This window comes from Rhinatrema bivittatum, chromosome 9, assembly GCF_901001135.1.
Source record: "Rhinatrema bivittatum chromosome 9, aRhiBiv1.1, whole genome shotgun sequence".
NCBI classification, from domain to species: domain Eukaryota; kingdom Metazoa; phylum Chordata; class Amphibia; order Gymnophiona; family Rhinatrematidae; genus Rhinatrema; species Rhinatrema bivittatum.
The window spans coordinates 16,820,510-16,839,094 of NC_042623.1; the positions used below are offsets into that span (position 1 = coordinate 16,820,510).

Consider the following 18,585-nt stretch of genomic DNA (forward strand, 5'->3'; position numbering starts at 1 on the left):
GAAAGCCTCTGAGGCCCAGGTGATGGAGAGTCTCTTCTATGGTGTGTGAGGCTTTCTGGTGAACTATTCTCCTCAAGGACAGACAGACTGGACCCAGACTGGGTGTTCAAATCACATTTACTGATCATTTCCTAAAGGTCAATTACTGGCCCACAAACATATAACAATTGAAACACGGTATCTCTGCTGGGGTGCTGGTGTCCATCTCTCCGGCTCCTGGGAGGGAGCTTGTCACTGCCTACTCATCCTTGCAACACCCCAGTAGAGGGGGAAGCCTATGGGGAAGCCCCACGCCATGGAAGAGATCCTGAGTCCAAAGTTCAGTCTGAAGCCCAAAACCTGTGTCCCGATCCCTTTGGGGTGAAGATCTGATTGGGAGTCTCCTAAGGCTTGATGGTACAACCCTGAAGGACTTCTCAGGGAGAGAGGCCACATGTTCCGGTTCAGCTCACAGTGCTCTGTCTCCTTCACCAGATTGTGCAGAGGGGTGGGACAAAAACCTCCACACGAGCAAAAAGGGGAGAAATCCAAAAGTCTCTATCTAGAAGGTCTTAAACTGGGCAGTGCCATATCTGGTCTTGCTTCCTCTATGGAGTAGAGGGAGTTGCTCACAGGTCTCCAGCCTCTGCTCTCAGGATTAGAGGGGGTTGCTCCTTTCCCAAGGCACAGGGTATTCCCCAGAATGAGGAAAACTTATCAAAACTGGACCAAACTCTACAAAAACCTTAACTCTCTACAACAAGGGAGGCAGACCCTCTCAGACATGGAGTGTATTGAGAGAGGATCTCCCCTAAATGCAAGAAAACTATCAAGTTGGATTAGTAGGCCCAGCTCAGCAGGGAGAAAAGAAAATCAGCTCCTTACTCCTCAACCTCTAACTCAAAATGGCCACACTATATATACTTCTCGAACTCTGCCTTATGGGCCTGGGATAGCCAATCCAGTCAGCTCAGTGGAGAGACTGAAAGAAAATGGAAAATCCCATGATGTTACTAGTGTAGATGGTAAGGGAACTAGAGCCATCTAGTGACAAACCAAAGGGTTGGTCACACAAGGAAGAGGAAAGGCTTCAGGGCCGCCAGCAGAGCCAATCCCACTAGTAGCTAAAGAAGAAGAGAGGCTGTGGAGCTGCCAGCGAAGCTAATCCCACTGGTGGCCAAAGAAGAAGAAAGGCCACAGGCCATCGGCTGAGCCACAGACCACTGGCTGAGCAGCCAAAGAACAATGGAGGCCATGGAGCCATTGGCAGAGCTCAACCTGCAGAGGCTGAAGAGAGGTCATGATGCTGCTGGCAGAGCCCATCCCACTGGCAGCCAAAGAACAACAGAGTCTGTGGGGCTAGCAGCAGAGTCCATCCTGCCAGCAGATGAAGTGGAGAAGAGGCTGTGGCCTCCAAGCAGACTCCGATCCCACAGCAGTGAAGTGGTGGCCATCTCGTGGATCCCGATTCAGTGGAGGCTAAAGTTAAAAAGCGGGCCCAAGGCTGCCAAGGGAGCCAGTGGAAGAAGAGAGGGTGAGGCCTGTGTGTGTGTGTGTCTGAGAGCATGTGTAACAGAGGGAGTGTGCACATGTGGGTGTCTGTTTGAGAGCATTTGTGCGTGAGATAGAAGGACAATGTGAGAGAGAGGGCATATGTATGTGAGATGGGAGTATGTGAGAGTTGGAGCATGTGTGTGTCTGTGTAAGCATGTGTTTACGAATGTGAGAGAGGGAGCATGTGTATGTGGGAGAGTGAGAATGTGTGAGCATAAGTATAAATGAGAGAATGAAAGTGTGTGTATATCAGCGAGAGAGAGGAGAAAGTTTCTGTGCCCTCCCACACCGACACATCCACAACAATCTCTGGTTGACTGGAAATCAACGGTTCCCAAGTATGGAGAGTGGAGATTTTTTTTAACTTTAGTTTTAATTATTTTGTGTTATTTGAATTGTCTGCTCTTTTGAAATATTTTACTGGTGTTTGGGAAATTTAGAAAACAGTTTTTAAGAGTTTTTAATTCTTAGATGCTTTATTCATCAGCTATTTTGAAATATTTATTCTGTCAATTAGTATGATTTTACTATTATGATCAATGTTTTATATTTCTAGATTGTATTATTGTTTTATGAAGAATGATGGTGTTTTTGTTTTTCCATTGTTGCACTGCATACAGAGTCTGCACATTTACATTTATACTTTTATTGTCTCTTTATTCTGAATTTGGTGAGGGTCTGTCTGTGTTCTGCATATATAACAGGTGATGTGTTCTGCTAGCATGTAGTTTCTGTGTAGGGGTCTATAGCAGCCTGGCTTGGTCTGTTTTCTTAATAGGAGGTGTATTGGTGTTTTAGGGCCTGGTGTAACGTTTGCAGAGCTGTCTTTTTATAGGTAGGGTTGTTACTGTTTGAGTGCTGGCAGTTAATGCTGTTTTGGTGTGGGAGGTTTGCTATCTTGTAATTCAGTTTATTCCTGGCTTTCTAAGGGTCAAGCCCACACCCAGCACATGTTACAATAGGCCTAATACCATATGGGTATTTTTGCATGGCTTTCTGGCTGCCAGTGGCACCACAGCAGTGCATATAAACACAATAGAAATGTTGTAAAGGTGGGGCGGATCCAATATGGCAGCGTGGAGAGAAGCTTGATCCGGCTGTGCGGCACTTTTGTTTGAAATTGTTTCCTGGAATTTCAACTCTGCCACATAAGAGGAAAGGACAGGTAAGATTATACCCACCCGAACCCAGCCTTCCCTTACAATAGCGCCTAATTCTGGAATATGCGGTTCCCGCTTTGAATTTGGGGACGGCAACCCCCGCTGGTGGAACGGAGAGAGGAGCTCCGTTCTCACTGGGGGGAAATAACTGATTCCCCCCTGGATCCCCAGCAATTGCTCTTGGCTTCCTCCTTGAGACCTACTGTGGACGCTGGAGGTGCAGGAGGGATCCCTGCAAGTTACCTTCAGGCGGACGGAGCCTGTGGTGTGGAGCCTGAGAGAGCCAGAACCTCCACCCCAGACCAGAGTTTGAGCAGCCCCCGGAGAAGCAGGTGGTGTTGGCGGGAGAAGTCCTGCCGGAAGCGGTAGGTGGAGGTGATCGTGAACCTGGAGCTGGAGGGGTGAGCCGGACCCCCGCGGGGATTATAAAACCAGCAATTGTAACTCTAGAATCCCTTTGGGATTTAGTGGCAGGTCTTTCTGCTACCATCCAGGAACAATCTCAACGTTTACAAGGTGTTTCCTTAAAATTGGATACAGTGGCCCAGGACCACCAACGTATTTTGACGGAACAATTTTCGGCTATTCATTCATTGGAGGAAGAGGTAAAACATTTTAAAAAGCAAAACCGCGGTGATGACACGAGAGCGATTGGCCTCAGTTTGGAGAATGGCATTCTCGGACAACTCTATTCGTCACCTCGACCTAAGGATGTTAAATTTTCCTTAAAGTTAAAGATGAACATACTGTGGTTACTTTAAAAAATAATATCTGGGGGAAATTTTGAAAATCCCCCTGGGAAAAGATTCCAGTAGTCAAGAAGGTATTACATCTGTCTCGGAAGCAAAGTTCACCCAGAGTTAATCAGCCGGAAAATGTCTTAAATGTAACCCAATACCTGGATGAATCCCAGGTGGAAGTCACGGGCAGAGGAACACTGCTTGCGACTTTCTGCTCAGAGCAGGACTTGAATATTGTGAGGCCTTTCCATTGTAAAAGCATGAGTACATTATTTCTTGGGGGACCGGTTAGAACCTTTCCTGACCTAGCCAGGTCAACCCAGTTACGCCGGAGGACTTTTCTTGAGTTAAAACCCGAAGTAGTTTCTTTGGGGGCACATTTCCTGTTAACGTACCTATGCAAATGTGTTGTGAAGTTGCTGGGTAACATGTATATATCTTTTGATGTGGTACAGCTAAGAGATTTCTTGGCAGCTAGAATGCAAGGCCCCTGTCATTAATGTAATCAAATTGAGATATAAAGGCAGGAAACCTGTGATCCCCCCCTCCAGTATTACCTCTACAAGGTTGGAAAGTGTGGAATAACCATGTAAAAAGTTTCTAAAACTAGATTGTTTTATCTGTACTGCTTCTTTATTATTGTGGAATATTTTCTTGTGGGACACCCTTAATGTTTCTTATACAAGGTGTGATTACTTTGTTATTGTATTAAAAATGTAATAAAGAGAAAATTAAAAAAAAAAGAAATGTTGGAAAAGATATTTTTATCTCAGACGTCTGTACTCCAAATGTTTTTTTTTTTTTATCACGTAATCTATCATAAATGCATAATTTGTAATTGTGTGTGTAGAGGGCATGGGGAGAGAGAGGGAGGGTTGCAGAGCTTTAAAAATTCACCCAGGGCAGCTAATACCCTTGCATTGGCCGTGAGTTCTAGGGGAGTGTCAGATGTTAAAGTTTACATCACGGGAGGGAGCTGGACTTTTATTTTGGGGGGCCTGGGACAGAGACTGAATGAACGGGAGGAGGGTAATTGTTGGCAGAGAGCATGGGGACCCCCCCTGTGTTGCTGTGGGAAAACGCTGGGTGCATGGGGCCCACTGCAGCTCTCTCTGCCCTCCGATTTCGTTTGTGCAGGGCGCTCTGATCTCACTGCTCTGCTTTCCTTCTCTTACGCAGGTAGAGCTGAAACCGCACGGCAGAATGCTGATGAACGCGTGCTACTTCCTGGAACAGAGTGGCAAGTCCCGATTTTCTATTTTATTCTTCTGTCTGTCTGTGTGCGTGTGGGGGGGGGGGGGGGGGGGGGGGCACTTAGATTTACATACATGTCTTCCTTTCCCGGTCCTAGGGCTCAAAATAACCTTGTACATGTCCTTTTCTGGCGCCCTTTGGAAAATTGCTTCCTTCAGAATTGGAAAGAGAATGTAAATGAATTCATTAAACAGAAGTAGTTCATGCTTATGTAAGCAGGTGTGCTAAATCTGCTTAAACAGGACCTGCTACCAGTAAGTGGAGGCCAGACTTTCCACCCCAGGGAGGGGCTGCCTGTGTATTTTGACGTATTAAATTGCTCAGAGCAGTGGAAAGAGGCTTGAGAAGGGGAGTTCATAATGCAAAGTACTTTCCCCGCTGCTGTGACTCCTGCCAGTCATTGACTCTTAACTTGGCAGCGTGCAAAAGAGAGTACGGAAGACCAGCAGTGCTTGCTCTGACCCCCAACATTGCAAGTCAGGCGCTGGTTTCCACCTCCCAGCCCTGCTTTACGGTTTCCAGCAGGGGGCGAGCACTCCCAGGCATGACCCTCCTGCAGCGCCCCGGACTGAGAGTGGCAGGACCGTTACCTGCAGACCAGTTTCTGACTCTGTGTGGATGTGTGTTTGGTTTTGGTTTTTTTTTTCATGAAATGCATCTGACGAAGTAGTCTCTGCCCTCGCCAGCTCATGCCTCCATAAATTGGTCACCCCATAAGGTGCCACCCGACTCCTGTCATTTTTTGCTAACACGGCCATCCTCTGAAGATTCCCACCACACCTCAGAGAAATCTCTCTCCCCTCTTCCCTGTTCTAGACTTCCTCCGTGTCTTCGTGAGCCAGCCCTGGTCTTGTGCTATGGGTCCAGGGAAGCACTCTTGCAAGCTGCCACCAAAACCCCACGCTGGATTGCATTTGCCAGCGGGAAAGGTGCATGGGCAGGGCAGAATGTTTGAATATTTGTGCATTTGCGTCCCGATGGGCTGAGGGAGGTGTGTAACATCTCACGGACTTGATAACCAGCGAGCTCTAAGGAGAGGTTGCATGGATGAGTCCTTGTAGCTCACACTGCTCACAGACTGTGGAGGAGTCTGTTATCTCCTTTTGCATTGCCTTGCCATCTTTATTTTTAAACGGCATCAGGACTTTCCTAAAACAAGGATGTTCACGTCCACAATACGTGAGCCAGGCTCGCGCCTCGACTTTATTCGGGCTATTGCACACGTTCCACGCTCCGGTTCGCTTTTAGGTCACGGAATCATGAAAGGCAGGACACAACCTGCAGATTCAGTCCCCGTTCCCCCCACCCGAGGAAGGCCTGCTGGGACGTGCTGTGGCAGCACTCTTCCTGCCAGCAGCTGTACTTCCAAACTCCATGGCACGGCGGCACCAGAATCGTGGCATTACGTCTGCCACTAAAAAAAAAAAAAGTGTCCCTCACAATGGGCCTTGTGAAGAAGATGCAGCAGAGTTTGTCAGGATGGCTGAACCCAGGGGACCCATCTTTCACATTAGGATACACCGGAAACTGAGTGAACCTTCTATTAATAGACCTACCCACAAAATATTATTGAAGAGACTTTTCCCCGTATTAGTAATACTGGCAATAAATACATGCAGAATTGTAGAAACCTCGGTGCCAACAGGAAGTCATCATCAGTAGCGTGGGATCGTCTTAGTGTTTGGGTAATTGCCAGGTTCTTGTGGCCTGGTTTTGGCCTCTGTTGGAAACAGGATGCTGGGCTCGATGGACCCTTGCTCTGACCCAGCATGGCAATTTCTTATGTTCTTAAGTCAGTGTAATAAGAGAGAAAATGACCGGTTTACTGGCCTGGGCTTGCATAACAGAATAGACCTTCCTTGGAAGAAGCAGTGTATAAGCCTCACCTTTGCTCTGAACAGCACAGAACTGCGTAAGCAGAGAATCTTGAGTTTTAACGCACGAGATTTTTTTGTGCGGCCGTTCCCATGAAGGACGGTCCAGATCCGTGTTTTCCGAAACAGGCCTTCTCAGTTTTTCGTGAAAACTCAGCCTGGGCTTAAGACATATTCTGTGAAATACATCGCTGTCGGTTTCTTTCAGGCTGCTCCTTGCAGACAGAGTGCTTTGAAAGCCCCTCAACCCCCCTCTCCCGCCATGAATAAAGTGAGTGTAATCAAGGGGGAGAGAGAGACCACGGCCCGCCATCTCACCCCTAGGGCTGGCTTTGTCCCATCGCAAGTATGGGAAATGTAATCCGACTTTCCTTAGAGAAACCAGAGCTAGGTGCAGTGGGGCATCCTCAGGCCTGGGTGAGCTGCTTCTGGTTCACCTGAAAAGAGCGGTGTGGATATTGCAGAAAATGTGTCCAGAGTTCAGGGGACAGGTTGCAGAGGAAATATAACAGAAATAACTAGAGGCCTCATCTTACATCAGCAGCAACCTCGCAGCCTGCAGTGAACGAGTGCAAGATGCACCTTTCAGGGTATTTTTTTTTTTAGGGATCTTTGTTGCAGTCAGGACACTTCATGTGCGATGAACACTAATGGAAAGCAGTAAGTGGCAGTGCACTTCACTTCCAAACCGGTTAGCGTCCCATCTCTGACAACAGTACCACCCCCCACCCATCCACCACAGGTGAAAGAGAAATCGGTCAGCATATGGGGGGGAGGGGGGGGGCCTGGAAAATGCAGCAGCCCAGTGCAGCTAGCATAAGCACTGCTTCGGCCAGAAAAAAGCACGATAATTACTCTGAATCAATTAGTACTTCCGGGCCTGCAGTGTCAGATTGCTCACCAGACAGGTACCCACACAGGGGAAAGTATTTTCTGACCGTGGATCAGGGTGCAAGTCGTTCGTGACAGCTTGACTCGTGTGCCCTCGCTAACAAATGCGACTGAGCAGCACGTGAGTCCCAAATCTGTGGGGTTACCAAGCTAACGGCAGTTACGGTGCATTTAGAATTTAACAGCAAGAACCACATTTGCTATTGTAATGATCCATAAACAATTACATATCTCCGAGGGCACAAGCCGAAGTCAGTCTGTTTGCTAAGGCAGATTCCGCATTAACTGGGAAGGGTCCGAGACGGTGGGTGATGTACAGGTGCTGAAAAGCAGGCGCTTGTGAAATCCACGCGATGACGACTTTCCGTATTTGATATCATGTAAGATGAGAAGCCATTAATAATTGTAGTTTTGTGTTTTTATTGTTTGTTTAAATGTATTTGTATATCAACTGGAGCCATTGGTTAGGTGATTCATTTAATCTGAAGAAATAAATGTGCACAGAAAGCTTACAATGTTAAGGTTTGATTTCTGGGAGATTACCTGGCTGGGCGAAGGTAAACAAAAAGGGGTTGGAGGTGGAATTAGAACCTGGATTCTCACTGCCAGCCCTGTGAATTGTAGGTGTTCTTTTCTGCTCCTTGTGAGTGATTGTAATGCTCCTGGATGGCCTGACAGGTTATCAGAGCCTGATTCAAAATAAGAAGGGGGAATACTTCTTGTTTCTGTGTCCATGTGAGCACGGGTGATATCCAAGATGCCACATCCCCCTGGTTAACGCCCACTGCGCCTCAGTGTCCACTGAGTGGAGTGCAGGGAGGCCCTCGGGAATCACAGGTAATGCAGTGTCGTTTTTATACGCGTACAAGTGCACGCCTACTTTGATAGCCAAGCGTCATGCTGCAGGAGGCCTGTGCTAGAGCAAATCGATGAACTGGTCCCCCATATGTGCATTAGATTTAATTATGCTGGTTGCACATCTCTCACCCTCTTGGGATCCGTTATAGCCTGGCATGTTGTCATTTGCAGGGTGAAAAAAAAATCCCAAAATGTTTGCACCATTTTACTGCATAGGAGTGGGAGTGATTAATTGCAGCGATGCACGCCGTGGGTACCGAGGCCATCCTATTTCCAGCCTGCAGTGGGACGTTTCTCGTAGATGGAGGGCTCAATGCCCTGCCAGCCTGTCTCGTGGAAATGTAAAGGCGGAGTTAACAAACGTGGCCTCCAGATTAAGAGAGAACTCGGGCACTGTGATGAAATGGGATTGTAAAGTGGCTTTCTGCTAACACAACAAAATGACAAATTGGGATGTTCCTTTGTATGGACCATAATATCCATCCCCCCACCTACACACACATCCATCCGCTATAAAAGCTATTCAGAAGAATGTCTGACTAAAACATTGTTTTTTCAAAAGGCAATCATTCTAATCCTGGCTTTTACATTTATTAAGAAGAGGACTTTGTGCCAGTATTTTAGAAGAGGAATCAAAAGAGCAAAGGTCCGGCAGAGGAGGTTATCGACGGCTTCCGGTAATTCCTAACATTCTATTTTGCTTTTTTGACTGCAGCCGCAGACTGAACTAAGGACTTCAATCTATCGTACCTGAGCAGTTTAACTACTAATCTGGAGCGCAGCGTTGCGTACATATAAAGGCTGGTGTAGTAAGACCCACGCTGAAATCCGTGCTGATTTTTCTGCACAGATTTTTTTTTTTTTTTTGGCACACACGGCAAAAACCAGCGGCGCGGGATGTAATAACGACCGCATGTGCTAATTAGATACGTGCATGAAATCTGCGCACGCCAAAACAAATGCGCCATAGTGTGCACAGAAATGCACGATCATGGCTCTATGTAGTGAATTGCGCAGACATCCATGCGGAAAACCACGCAGTCACCTATCTGCATGTGAACACCCGTGATTGATTCTAAGGGCAAAGGCCTTTCTTTTTCAAAAAAATGAATAAATTAGTGGTCCGGAAATTGATGTGAAGGTGGGTAGAACAATATCGAGCCCCTTCATGATCGGACTCCGACTGCTGGTAAGAGCGTGAAATGCAGATCAGGGATTCTGCCTCGTTGAGAAGCTGCCTTCTCTCAACCCATTCTGTTCACCACTTGGCTGACCTGCAAAAGCATCAAAAAACCAATCTTCACACCCGCACTTTCACTTACCTCCTGCCCTGACCCAGGCGCTAAAAACCCGCACCAACCCGATCTCCCTGCGTTGCCTGTGAATAGATAATCGCCTCTTTTTTGCGCAGGAAAAAATGGAGGTCAGTAGGCTAGTTTGTATGCGCTTTTTTTTTCCCATGCACAAAACCTTTATTACATACTCGTATAGGGCTTTGCGCGAGAAAACGCAGGTACAAACCCGTGGCAGCTTCAGCGCACTTTATTACATCGGACCCATTGTTCCGAATAATTCCCTCCTTCCCCCCCACCATGCATCATTCTCCTCCAGAAAAGCCAATTGCCAAAAACAGATCAGCAGATTTCATACCTCGAAAAGTCCAAGGTCTTTGGTATCACTCACATCAACATCTTATTAATAGCAACCAAAAACCTGAAGGAAGACTCATGGATTGCAGGACTTTAAGGAATTCGTTTCTTGGTTATATTTTTGCAAATATCCCTAATATCTGTAAATCAGATTAGCCAATATGCACGTAGCTCAGCCCAGAAAATCCCTCCGCCGCTCTCTGGAAGCAGGGTAGCCTTGAAGTGACGCAAGACCGCAGCCCTCCGGGATGTCAGCTTATGAAGGCCGTTTGCCCGGGTGAATTTCCTGTCCGTAATTTATCCAGTCCAAGGACTTTGTATCAATGTGCCCAATTGTAAAAATGTCTCGCCACCTGATTGCTGCGGCAGAGGAGGACACAGCCCGCCCCGGAATTCCCCGAGAGGTTTTAGGATCGTGAATCGTTGCAGTATTATATGGACTTGGAGAGAGGGTTCCCCTTTTTTATCACGTGAGGCATCTATGCTAAGTATTGGTGGCTCCTCTGATAGTCTAATTACTGCCACAATCTTTACTCCAAGTCCCCCTTATCCACCTCCTTTTAGGTGATTCTGACTTGGTTAGCATATGTGAGTTCCAAAATTCGGTCCTCAAGATCCCAGACAGAGTTGCATTATGGGATATCCAGAGAAGTGAATATTAAAGTAGGCACAACTAAAGAAATGTCCATAGCAAGCTGGGCTTGGTAATTGATGGGTTAATTTTATGATAGGCAGGAGGGATGGCGACTAACTTGGGGGTTGTTGGGACTTCTGGTGTACTGGGTTTTTAAATATTTTTTTTTTGGTTATGCAGTAGACATTAGCTCCTTTACCGAGCTGGAGTGGTGTTATAGGGGGTGTCAGTGGACCGTGGTATGCTGTATGATTTTTGTTATCATTTGTATATTTTGTTGTTGTGGTTTTATTGGTATTTGATGTTTTTGGTTTGCCACTTGTGTGGTTGTGTACTGCTTTGGACGATTTATTATTAACCAACAAAGCAGTTTATAAGTATGTTTTAATTATCGTGAGGTGTATTTGCATGCATTTGATCTAAGGACCAGATTAATATGCTCATTTTGGGTATATCCTGACAAGCAGACCTGTTTGGGAGAGGGGGGCTTAAGGACCAGATTTGAGTACCTGTGGCCCAAAAGGGAAGTTTTAAACTAGTAACATGAGTTTACAAAGCTCTTGTGGAGGGATGGTCCCCGTTGCTTAAATGATCTTTTGAGATCATATTGTCCTACACATTCAACCAAGAAGAAGCTTATTGTACTCCTTCCATCCAAGAGGTTCCACTGTGTACTGTCCAGCAATGTTCATTTTCTCTGATCAGACCCTTACTCTGGAATTCAGATCCTTTTTAGAAATGCATGATATTTGAGAACACAGCTCAAATCATTTTACTTTGCTCTGTGCTTAAAGTTTAATGGCACACTGCTTTCATTTTATATGTAGTTATTATAGGAATCTAGCCATTATATCTTCAGGAATCCAGTTCACCCTTTCAAACTTGCATAGATTCCTGCAGATATAATAGCAGTGCTGGGTTTTAAATCTTGTTTTGTTTGTCATTAGTTTGACCCCTAATGAGCTGTGTTTTAAATTGTAATCTGCATGAAGCCATTTGTTTTGGATATGGCGGAATATAAAACAAAAAAAAAATAACTCCAGTGTTTGGCAAGAGTGCTTTTCTAACATGCTGTAACATTTCCATTCCTTAGACACCAAAGAGCAAAGTGAGCCCGAGACAGAAGGCTTCTTTACCCTGCACCAGCGCAGAGGTGCCATCAAACAAGCCAAAGTCCATGATGTCAAGTGCCACGAATTCATCGCCACCTTTTTCCCTCAGCCCACGTTTTGCTCTGTCTGTCATGAGTTTGTCTGGTACAGTAACTTGGCATTTTATCCAGCCTCTCCCTTGGCATTATTTCATTTCTGCTCATTTGGGAGGGGGAGGGGAACGGTACAGTGCATAACATTAAAAAAAATGGTAATAATCAAGACAGCTGTTCTCAACTGCTGGGTGCACTAGTAAACACTGACTACCAACAGACAGTAATAGAAAAATCTTTAGTCTTTTATTGTAAGATATCTTATGATAGGAGCAGTGCTTAGCAAACAATGCGGAGTAATTCTTCAGCTCAGCTCTTCTAACCCGTTACACTCAAATATGTCACCACCTCTAACTTACATACCAATGGGTTAGTTTGTTTGCATAACATTTTCCTAATTGGTTGGAATTATAATTTTATCCCATATATGATAATAAGACTGGACTCCTGTAAGCCATATGATTTATTGTAAATTGAGCCCAGAAGGCAGAAACAAAACTCATTGTTGACCTTTAATGTACTTTATAACCTTTTACATACTTTTTAACATTTCAGCAGCCTTGGCTATTCCTACATGTTTGATCAGTGCAATCTCATTTTGCTGTATTTACCACCCCCAAACTAGTCTGGCTTCATAGAAAATCTTCTCAATGCACCCTTATACAACTAGCCTTAATTATTCATTGACTCTGACATTTGAATATTCCTGGCCATGCAGAGAGAAGAGCATGGCTTACAGTGATACTCATCTGTCAGAACCCGGCGCGAACAAATCTACGCCCGATTTTATAACATGCGCACGCAGCCGCATGCATGTTATAAAATCCAGGGTCAGCGCGTGCAAGGGGTGCACAATTGTGCAACTTGCGCGCGCAGAGCCTTGCAGCTTGCCTCCATTTTCTCCGAGGCCGCTCCGAAATTGGAGCGGCCTCGGAGGGAACTTTCTTTCCGCCCCCCCCGCACCTTCCCTTCCCTTCCCCTACATAACCCACCCCCCAGCCCTACCTAAAACCCCACCCTTACCTTTGTTGAAGAAGTTACGCCTGCCGGCCAACAGCCAACCCGCAATCCCAGGCACAGCGGCAAATGGCCACTGTGCCTGGAGGCTCAGGCCATGTCCCGCCCCGCCCCTTTTTGCAAGTCCCGGGACATATGCGCATCCTGGGGCTTGCGCTTGCCGCTGAGCCTATGCAAAATAGGCCTGGCGCGCGTAGGGGTTTGTTTTGTTTTTTTTAAAGGGTTACGCGCATAACCCTTTTAAAATCCGCCCCTTAGTGTAGCTGCGTTTAAAAAGGTTTTGATAGATTCTTGGAGGAGAAGTCCATTACTTGCTATTAATCAAGTTGACTTAGAGAATAGCCACTGCTATTACTGGCATCAGTAGCATGGGATAGACTTAGTTTTTGGGTACTTGCCGCCTGGATTGGCCACTGTTGGAACCAGGATGCTGGGCTTGATAGACCCTTGGTCTGACCCAGTATGGCATATTCTTATGTTCCAATCTTGGGATTTCTGAAACTACAAAAAGAGGTTGATTTCAGGATTAGGTGAGACATAGTTCTTTCATAAGGATTTCCTAGCTCTAATTCTTATTGAACAGTAAGACGTGTGTAGGACTACAGAGCTACATAGTCTGGGTAAACAAATAAGCGTGGGTGTAGCTTGCTTATTGCGGCAGTTACTACCCCAAACCAATCAAGCCTGATACTTCACTTTGAGTACATATATAGCGCAGCTCACTTCTTCAATGGCAGGGGGGAATGAAGATAGAGAATTTACATTCAGGCAACAACCAACAAGGACTGAATTACATAGTCTGGGTAAACAAATAAGGGTGGGTGTAGCTTGCTTATTGCGGCAGTTACTACCCCAAACCAGTCAAGCCTGATAGTTCACTTTGAGTACATATATAGCGCAGCTCACTTCTTCAACGGCAGGGGGGATTGAAGATAGAGAATTTACATTCAGGCAACTACCAACAAGGACTGAATTGCATAGTCTGGGTAAACAAATAAGCGTGGGTGTATCTTGTTTGTTGTGGCAGTTACTACTCCAAACCAATCAAGCCTGATAGTTCACTTTGAGTACATATATAGCGCAGCTCACTTCTTCAACGGCAGGGAGGAATGAAGATAGAGAATTTGCATTCAGACAACCAACAATGACTAAATTGCACAGGCTGGGTAGACAAATAAGTGTGGGAGTAGCTTGCTTATTGCGGTGGTTACTACCCCTAACCAATTAAGCTTGATAATCCACTTTTATGCAGCTCCAGCACTGCTCTCCACATCAATGGCAGGGGTGGAAGGAAATTAGAACCAAAAAAGTTACCAATAAGGGCTCTGACCTCATCGGTCAGAGTAACAGATAAGTGTGAGAAAAAAAAGTGTGAAAGCTTGCTGGGCAGACTGTATGGGCCTTTTGGTCGTCTTCTGCCGTCATTTCTATGTTTCTATGTTTCACAGCAATAATTCTTCAGTTCAAAGCCCGGGAAAGAGAGCGTATGGTCACCCATCCCCAAAACTCTCTTTGTCCAGTTTTAGGAAGCCTAGCCTGTGGCAGGATGTCTCGTCATGCTGCTATAAAACAAAAGAATTGGCAGAAGGTGATGTGTTTGAAACGTTTCTCTTGAACAATGTCCTAGCAGGATGGTCTGGTCCTCCGGAGCAGGCGCTGGTCTGTCGGCGGTTCCCTGGCTCTCTGTGACCAGCGGCTCCAAACAGCCGCAGCCTTCCTGATGCTGGCAGTATAATTATTTGTGGGAAGGACAGAGCAGAACAGGAAGAATAGTTATGGAGGTAAAATTGAGTGGACCTTAGGCTCAGAAACTGAAATCGAATGCCAAGCCCTGGAGCAAAAGCAGACCTGCAACAAATAAGGCTCTCTGTAAAATGTCGGAAGTGTTTCTGATTTTCAGTGAACGTGCAGCACTAATATGAATGCATTCACTCAAATAGAAAGCACCCTAGTTTGTTCCCCCCATCCCCCCTCTCTCCCATAGCCTTTTGCCTGTTTCCCTCTTTGCAAGGCTTTTGTAATCAGTAGATGCTTCTTGCAGAAGACCTTTAAGCAGACTTGGGGTGCCCCATTGAGACTGTTCCCTCGAGGGTCCAAGCTCAGGACGGGAGCTTGAAATGACTGCTCGCACCATTCTCCCTCGTTAGCTGTACAACTCTCTTGTTGGGGTCCAGTATGTTTGCATGCTTTGCCGCCATGCTGGATGCTCTTAACTCTTTGCTAGCTGTGGTGTTCTTTTATTAGACGAACATAAGAACTGCCCACAGATGACGACCTATCTGCGAGCATTTGAATCCTTCTGATGAAGGGGACCTGTGTGGTTCTGAAGCTCGTTAGTCATCTTTAAAATGTGAGGTCCGGCCTGGAAAATTGCCCCTCCTCCCCCACCCCCACAGGAGTGTTATCCTGATCTTATCTGTGATGCATTATCTTCTGCATGCAAAGGTTCATTCTTGGTTTTATGTTTGACCTCATGTCGTCGACGAGGCATCCTTTTTTTACGTTTTGAGGGTAATTTTCAAATGTCTTCTCTGGGTAAGGGAGTACTCCTCCTGCAGAGAGGACCCTATAGAAAAGTGTGCAAGCCGGCACGTGCGTAAAATTATGTGCAGACGCGCTTTATGCCTGAACGTTTACGCACAGAGGACCGAGGCGTTCCAAGGGCTGGAGTTGGAGCTTGCACGCATTTTTTTTTTGGTTTTCAAAAAGTACGCGCGTAAGTTAATGCACATAAATTGTGCCCTCGATAGTGCAGACTGCAACTTTGCGCGGGTGAATTTGTGCATGTGCCAGGGCACTAACGTGCAAAAGTTCACTTTGAAAATGGAAGGTAAAGTCCGGGTGTAATAGTTACAGACTTTACCCCTAGCTGCCCAGTTCTAAAATTGTACTCTCTGCTTTGGCTCATGTATTCTATATCAGTCGTTCCCAAACCTGTCCTGGGGGATGGGGGGATTTCAGGATATCCACAATGAATATTCATGAGATAAATTTGCATATTATTTGCGGATATCCTGAAAACCTGACTGATTTGCAGTCCCCCAGGACAGGTTTGGGAACCTCTGTTCTATGTTAATAGAAAAGCATGACTACGATCCCTTTGGGGGGACGATGTTCAAAGGAATTCTGGAAGGATAAACTGGGGTCCGCAAGTGGGGAGAGCCCGTTTTGAAATTCTGCCCCAGTGTGAGGTAAAGGGGGGCGGAGTTAGGGGGCCGGGTCAGCAAGGCGCATGCAGGAAACGTGAGGAGTTTTGCACCTGCGTGCCACTGAGTACTACCACGACTTAGCACTTCTGTGGCGCTACACGACATACGCAGCGCGGTACAAACGCTCAAAAAATAAAACCAGTCCTTGCTCAATAGAGCTTACAGTCTAATAAGACAGACGTACAGGACACGTACTCTGTGGCCCCCCCTCCCCAGGGCAAGACGTTTTCAGAGGGAAGCTCCATGAGGAGTTTCCTTTGCAATTTTGACCCAGTCAAAGGTGCCATAACCTGTAAAGAGCCCAGCTTGCTCCCGTGGCTCCCGTGGTGCAGCCACTAGGGCTCCGCCCGGCACACCCAGTGCTCTTGCGGGTTCCTGGAGACAGAGGGAGTAATCAGCCAGAGCTCACAAGTGACCTTTAAGCCAACAACATTTTCTATCTTTCAGTTATTGAAATTGTTATCCCCCCCCCCGACGCAGCCTGTTCGGCGAAACACGGGCTCCGTGTCGGGGGACCCTAAGGAGAACTGTATATTGTGACAGATGAGCAATGGAGCTGCCGGTTTTGAAAAACTAAAATAAAATCATTGGATTGGACCTTACTCAAGTTTTTGCATCTCCCTGGATGTGTGGATATTGAATTGCTGGAGTGCAATTTTCTCTGCTCCAATTTTTTGGATTTATCGTTTCCAGTGACCATTTTTGTTTTCTTTTCTAGGGGTCTTAATAAGCAAGGATATCAGTGTAGACGTAAGAGCCTTTTTCTTTTTTCACATTGATTAATACCTATTTAAAATAAAATATTTGTTTTTGCTTATGCTGTGCTGGTTTTTTTTTAAACATTTTTTTCCCAGAATGCAATGCGGCCATTCACAAGAAGTGTATCGACAAAGTCATCGCCAAGTGCACGGGATCCGCCGTCAATAGCCGGGAGACAATGGTGAGTGCCGGGTGGAAGATGATTCTCGGCTGTTCATTGATAGGTTTCCAACACCACAATTCTCTGAAAATGTATACAACAAAGGATAAGAAAGCTGAAACTACCAGGGTAATTAGCGGATTGCTGTCTTGCTTGCTGAGTGATCTTTAATCAAAATTCCACTTAAGGCCTGGATTCTCACAAGCAAAAGCTGAACCATTGCATTGCAGGTGTATTGCACTGAACTCTGGGCAAATTTATTTTATTTAGTTAGTTAGTTAGTTCGTTTTTCTATACCGGTGTTGGTACATACCTTCACACCGGTTAACAAAGTTTCTTAAATTAATAATAATATAAAATACATAAAAAGAAAAGAAAATACAATAAATTTAATAAAAAACAGGAAAATCAGTCATAAAAATACTAATACATATATAAAATTAAATCATAAAATGCTCACATTTAAAACCAAAATTATAGAACAAATAAAATAAAATAATGATTACTATATTTAAAAGTGTATGAACTGTGCCCAGCGTAACGCAGCAGCCGGTAGGTGAAGAGGCAATAAAATCAATGAGCAAAAATAAGCCAGACAGAGAGCATTGTTTCTACCACGCGCCCGACTGCAAAGTCCATGGGAACTTTTCACTTAAAAAAAAAAAAAGCCCAAGGGAAAACAGCAACTTGGGAGGTTTGCACCCTCTTTTTCTGAGGATATTTGTCCGATCAGAACCAGTGTGTAGTTTTCTCCCCAGCGCTGGGAATGCCTTCACCAAAATGTGGATAAAAAGTAGAAGTGTTGCCAAACCACAAGCGGACTTTTATCCACGCGATTTCCAGACAGCCAATTTTGCGCGGCTAAAACACTTTTTACAGGCGGAAAACCCTTTCAAAATTGCTCTCTTAATGGCCGTGATGGTTGTTACCTCGGACCTGGTGCTTATGGTTAAGCTTCCCTCAGGTTTGGAGAGAGAGAGCTGCACCTTCCATTTCTGTCCTCCACATTCCCTGAATTTAATGCTCAGCAAAGGGTTTGGGAAGCCGATATCCTCGGTGCTCCCCCACCCCTACGGGAAGGGCAGCCTGTGACTGTGCCTGAGCCAATCCCTTTGGTTATCCAGTCACCTAGTGGGGATATGCATTTCTTTAAAATGAAACTGCAAAATACGACAAGGCTAATTAGTTTCATTTGGAGAATCAGGAGCCCTCCTGAATGAAACAAACCTTATTCATTCATTTTTTTTTTTTACAAAAAATGCATCTGGCCTAGGTTTAGGCCTGAAGCCGGGCCCTTGCCTAGGGCATAGGCCATAGCTGCTTTAGGCCTTGGCCTATGTCCTAGGCGAGGCCCCAGCTTTGGGCCTAGGCCAAGGCGCCGGCGTCCCATTCGGGCATAGACCTAAACTGAAAGTAGGGACCACGGCCTAGGCCCGACTGCAACATCGGGCTCTCGACCAAGGCCCCTGAAAATTAAAAAACAAATAAGCAAGAACTTAGCTGATCCGTCGGGTCCCCAGGCCCGGGCCCGATGCCATGATCTGACCCGCAAGCCAGGTCCCGACGCTAAGGCCTTGGCCCTTACCCAGCCCCAATGCCGCAACCCTGTCCGGGGGCTAGGTCCTGACGCCGGGGTCTCGGCC

At 46.0% G+C, this 18,585-nt stretch overlaps 1 protein-coding gene across 3 annotated transcripts in view; it reads left to right on the top strand.

Moving 5' to 3' along the window:
* Positions 1 to 18,585, top strand: part of PRKCQ (protein kinase C theta) — a 116,434-nt gene that overhangs the window by 37,299 nt on the left and 60,550 nt on the right. For all 3 annotated transcript variants that reach the window (XM_029616701.1, XM_029616699.1, XM_029616700.1), the window contains exons 3-6: positions 4,613 to 4,673; positions 11,687 to 11,849; positions 16,742 to 16,773; positions 16,878 to 16,963. In XM_029616701.1, coding sequence (XP_029472561.1) covers positions 4,613 to 4,673; positions 11,687 to 11,849; positions 16,742 to 16,773; positions 16,878 to 16,963 — 342 coding nt within the window. The remainder of the gene's footprint in view (positions 1 to 4,612; positions 4,674 to 11,686; positions 11,850 to 16,741; positions 16,774 to 16,877; positions 16,964 to 18,585) is intronic.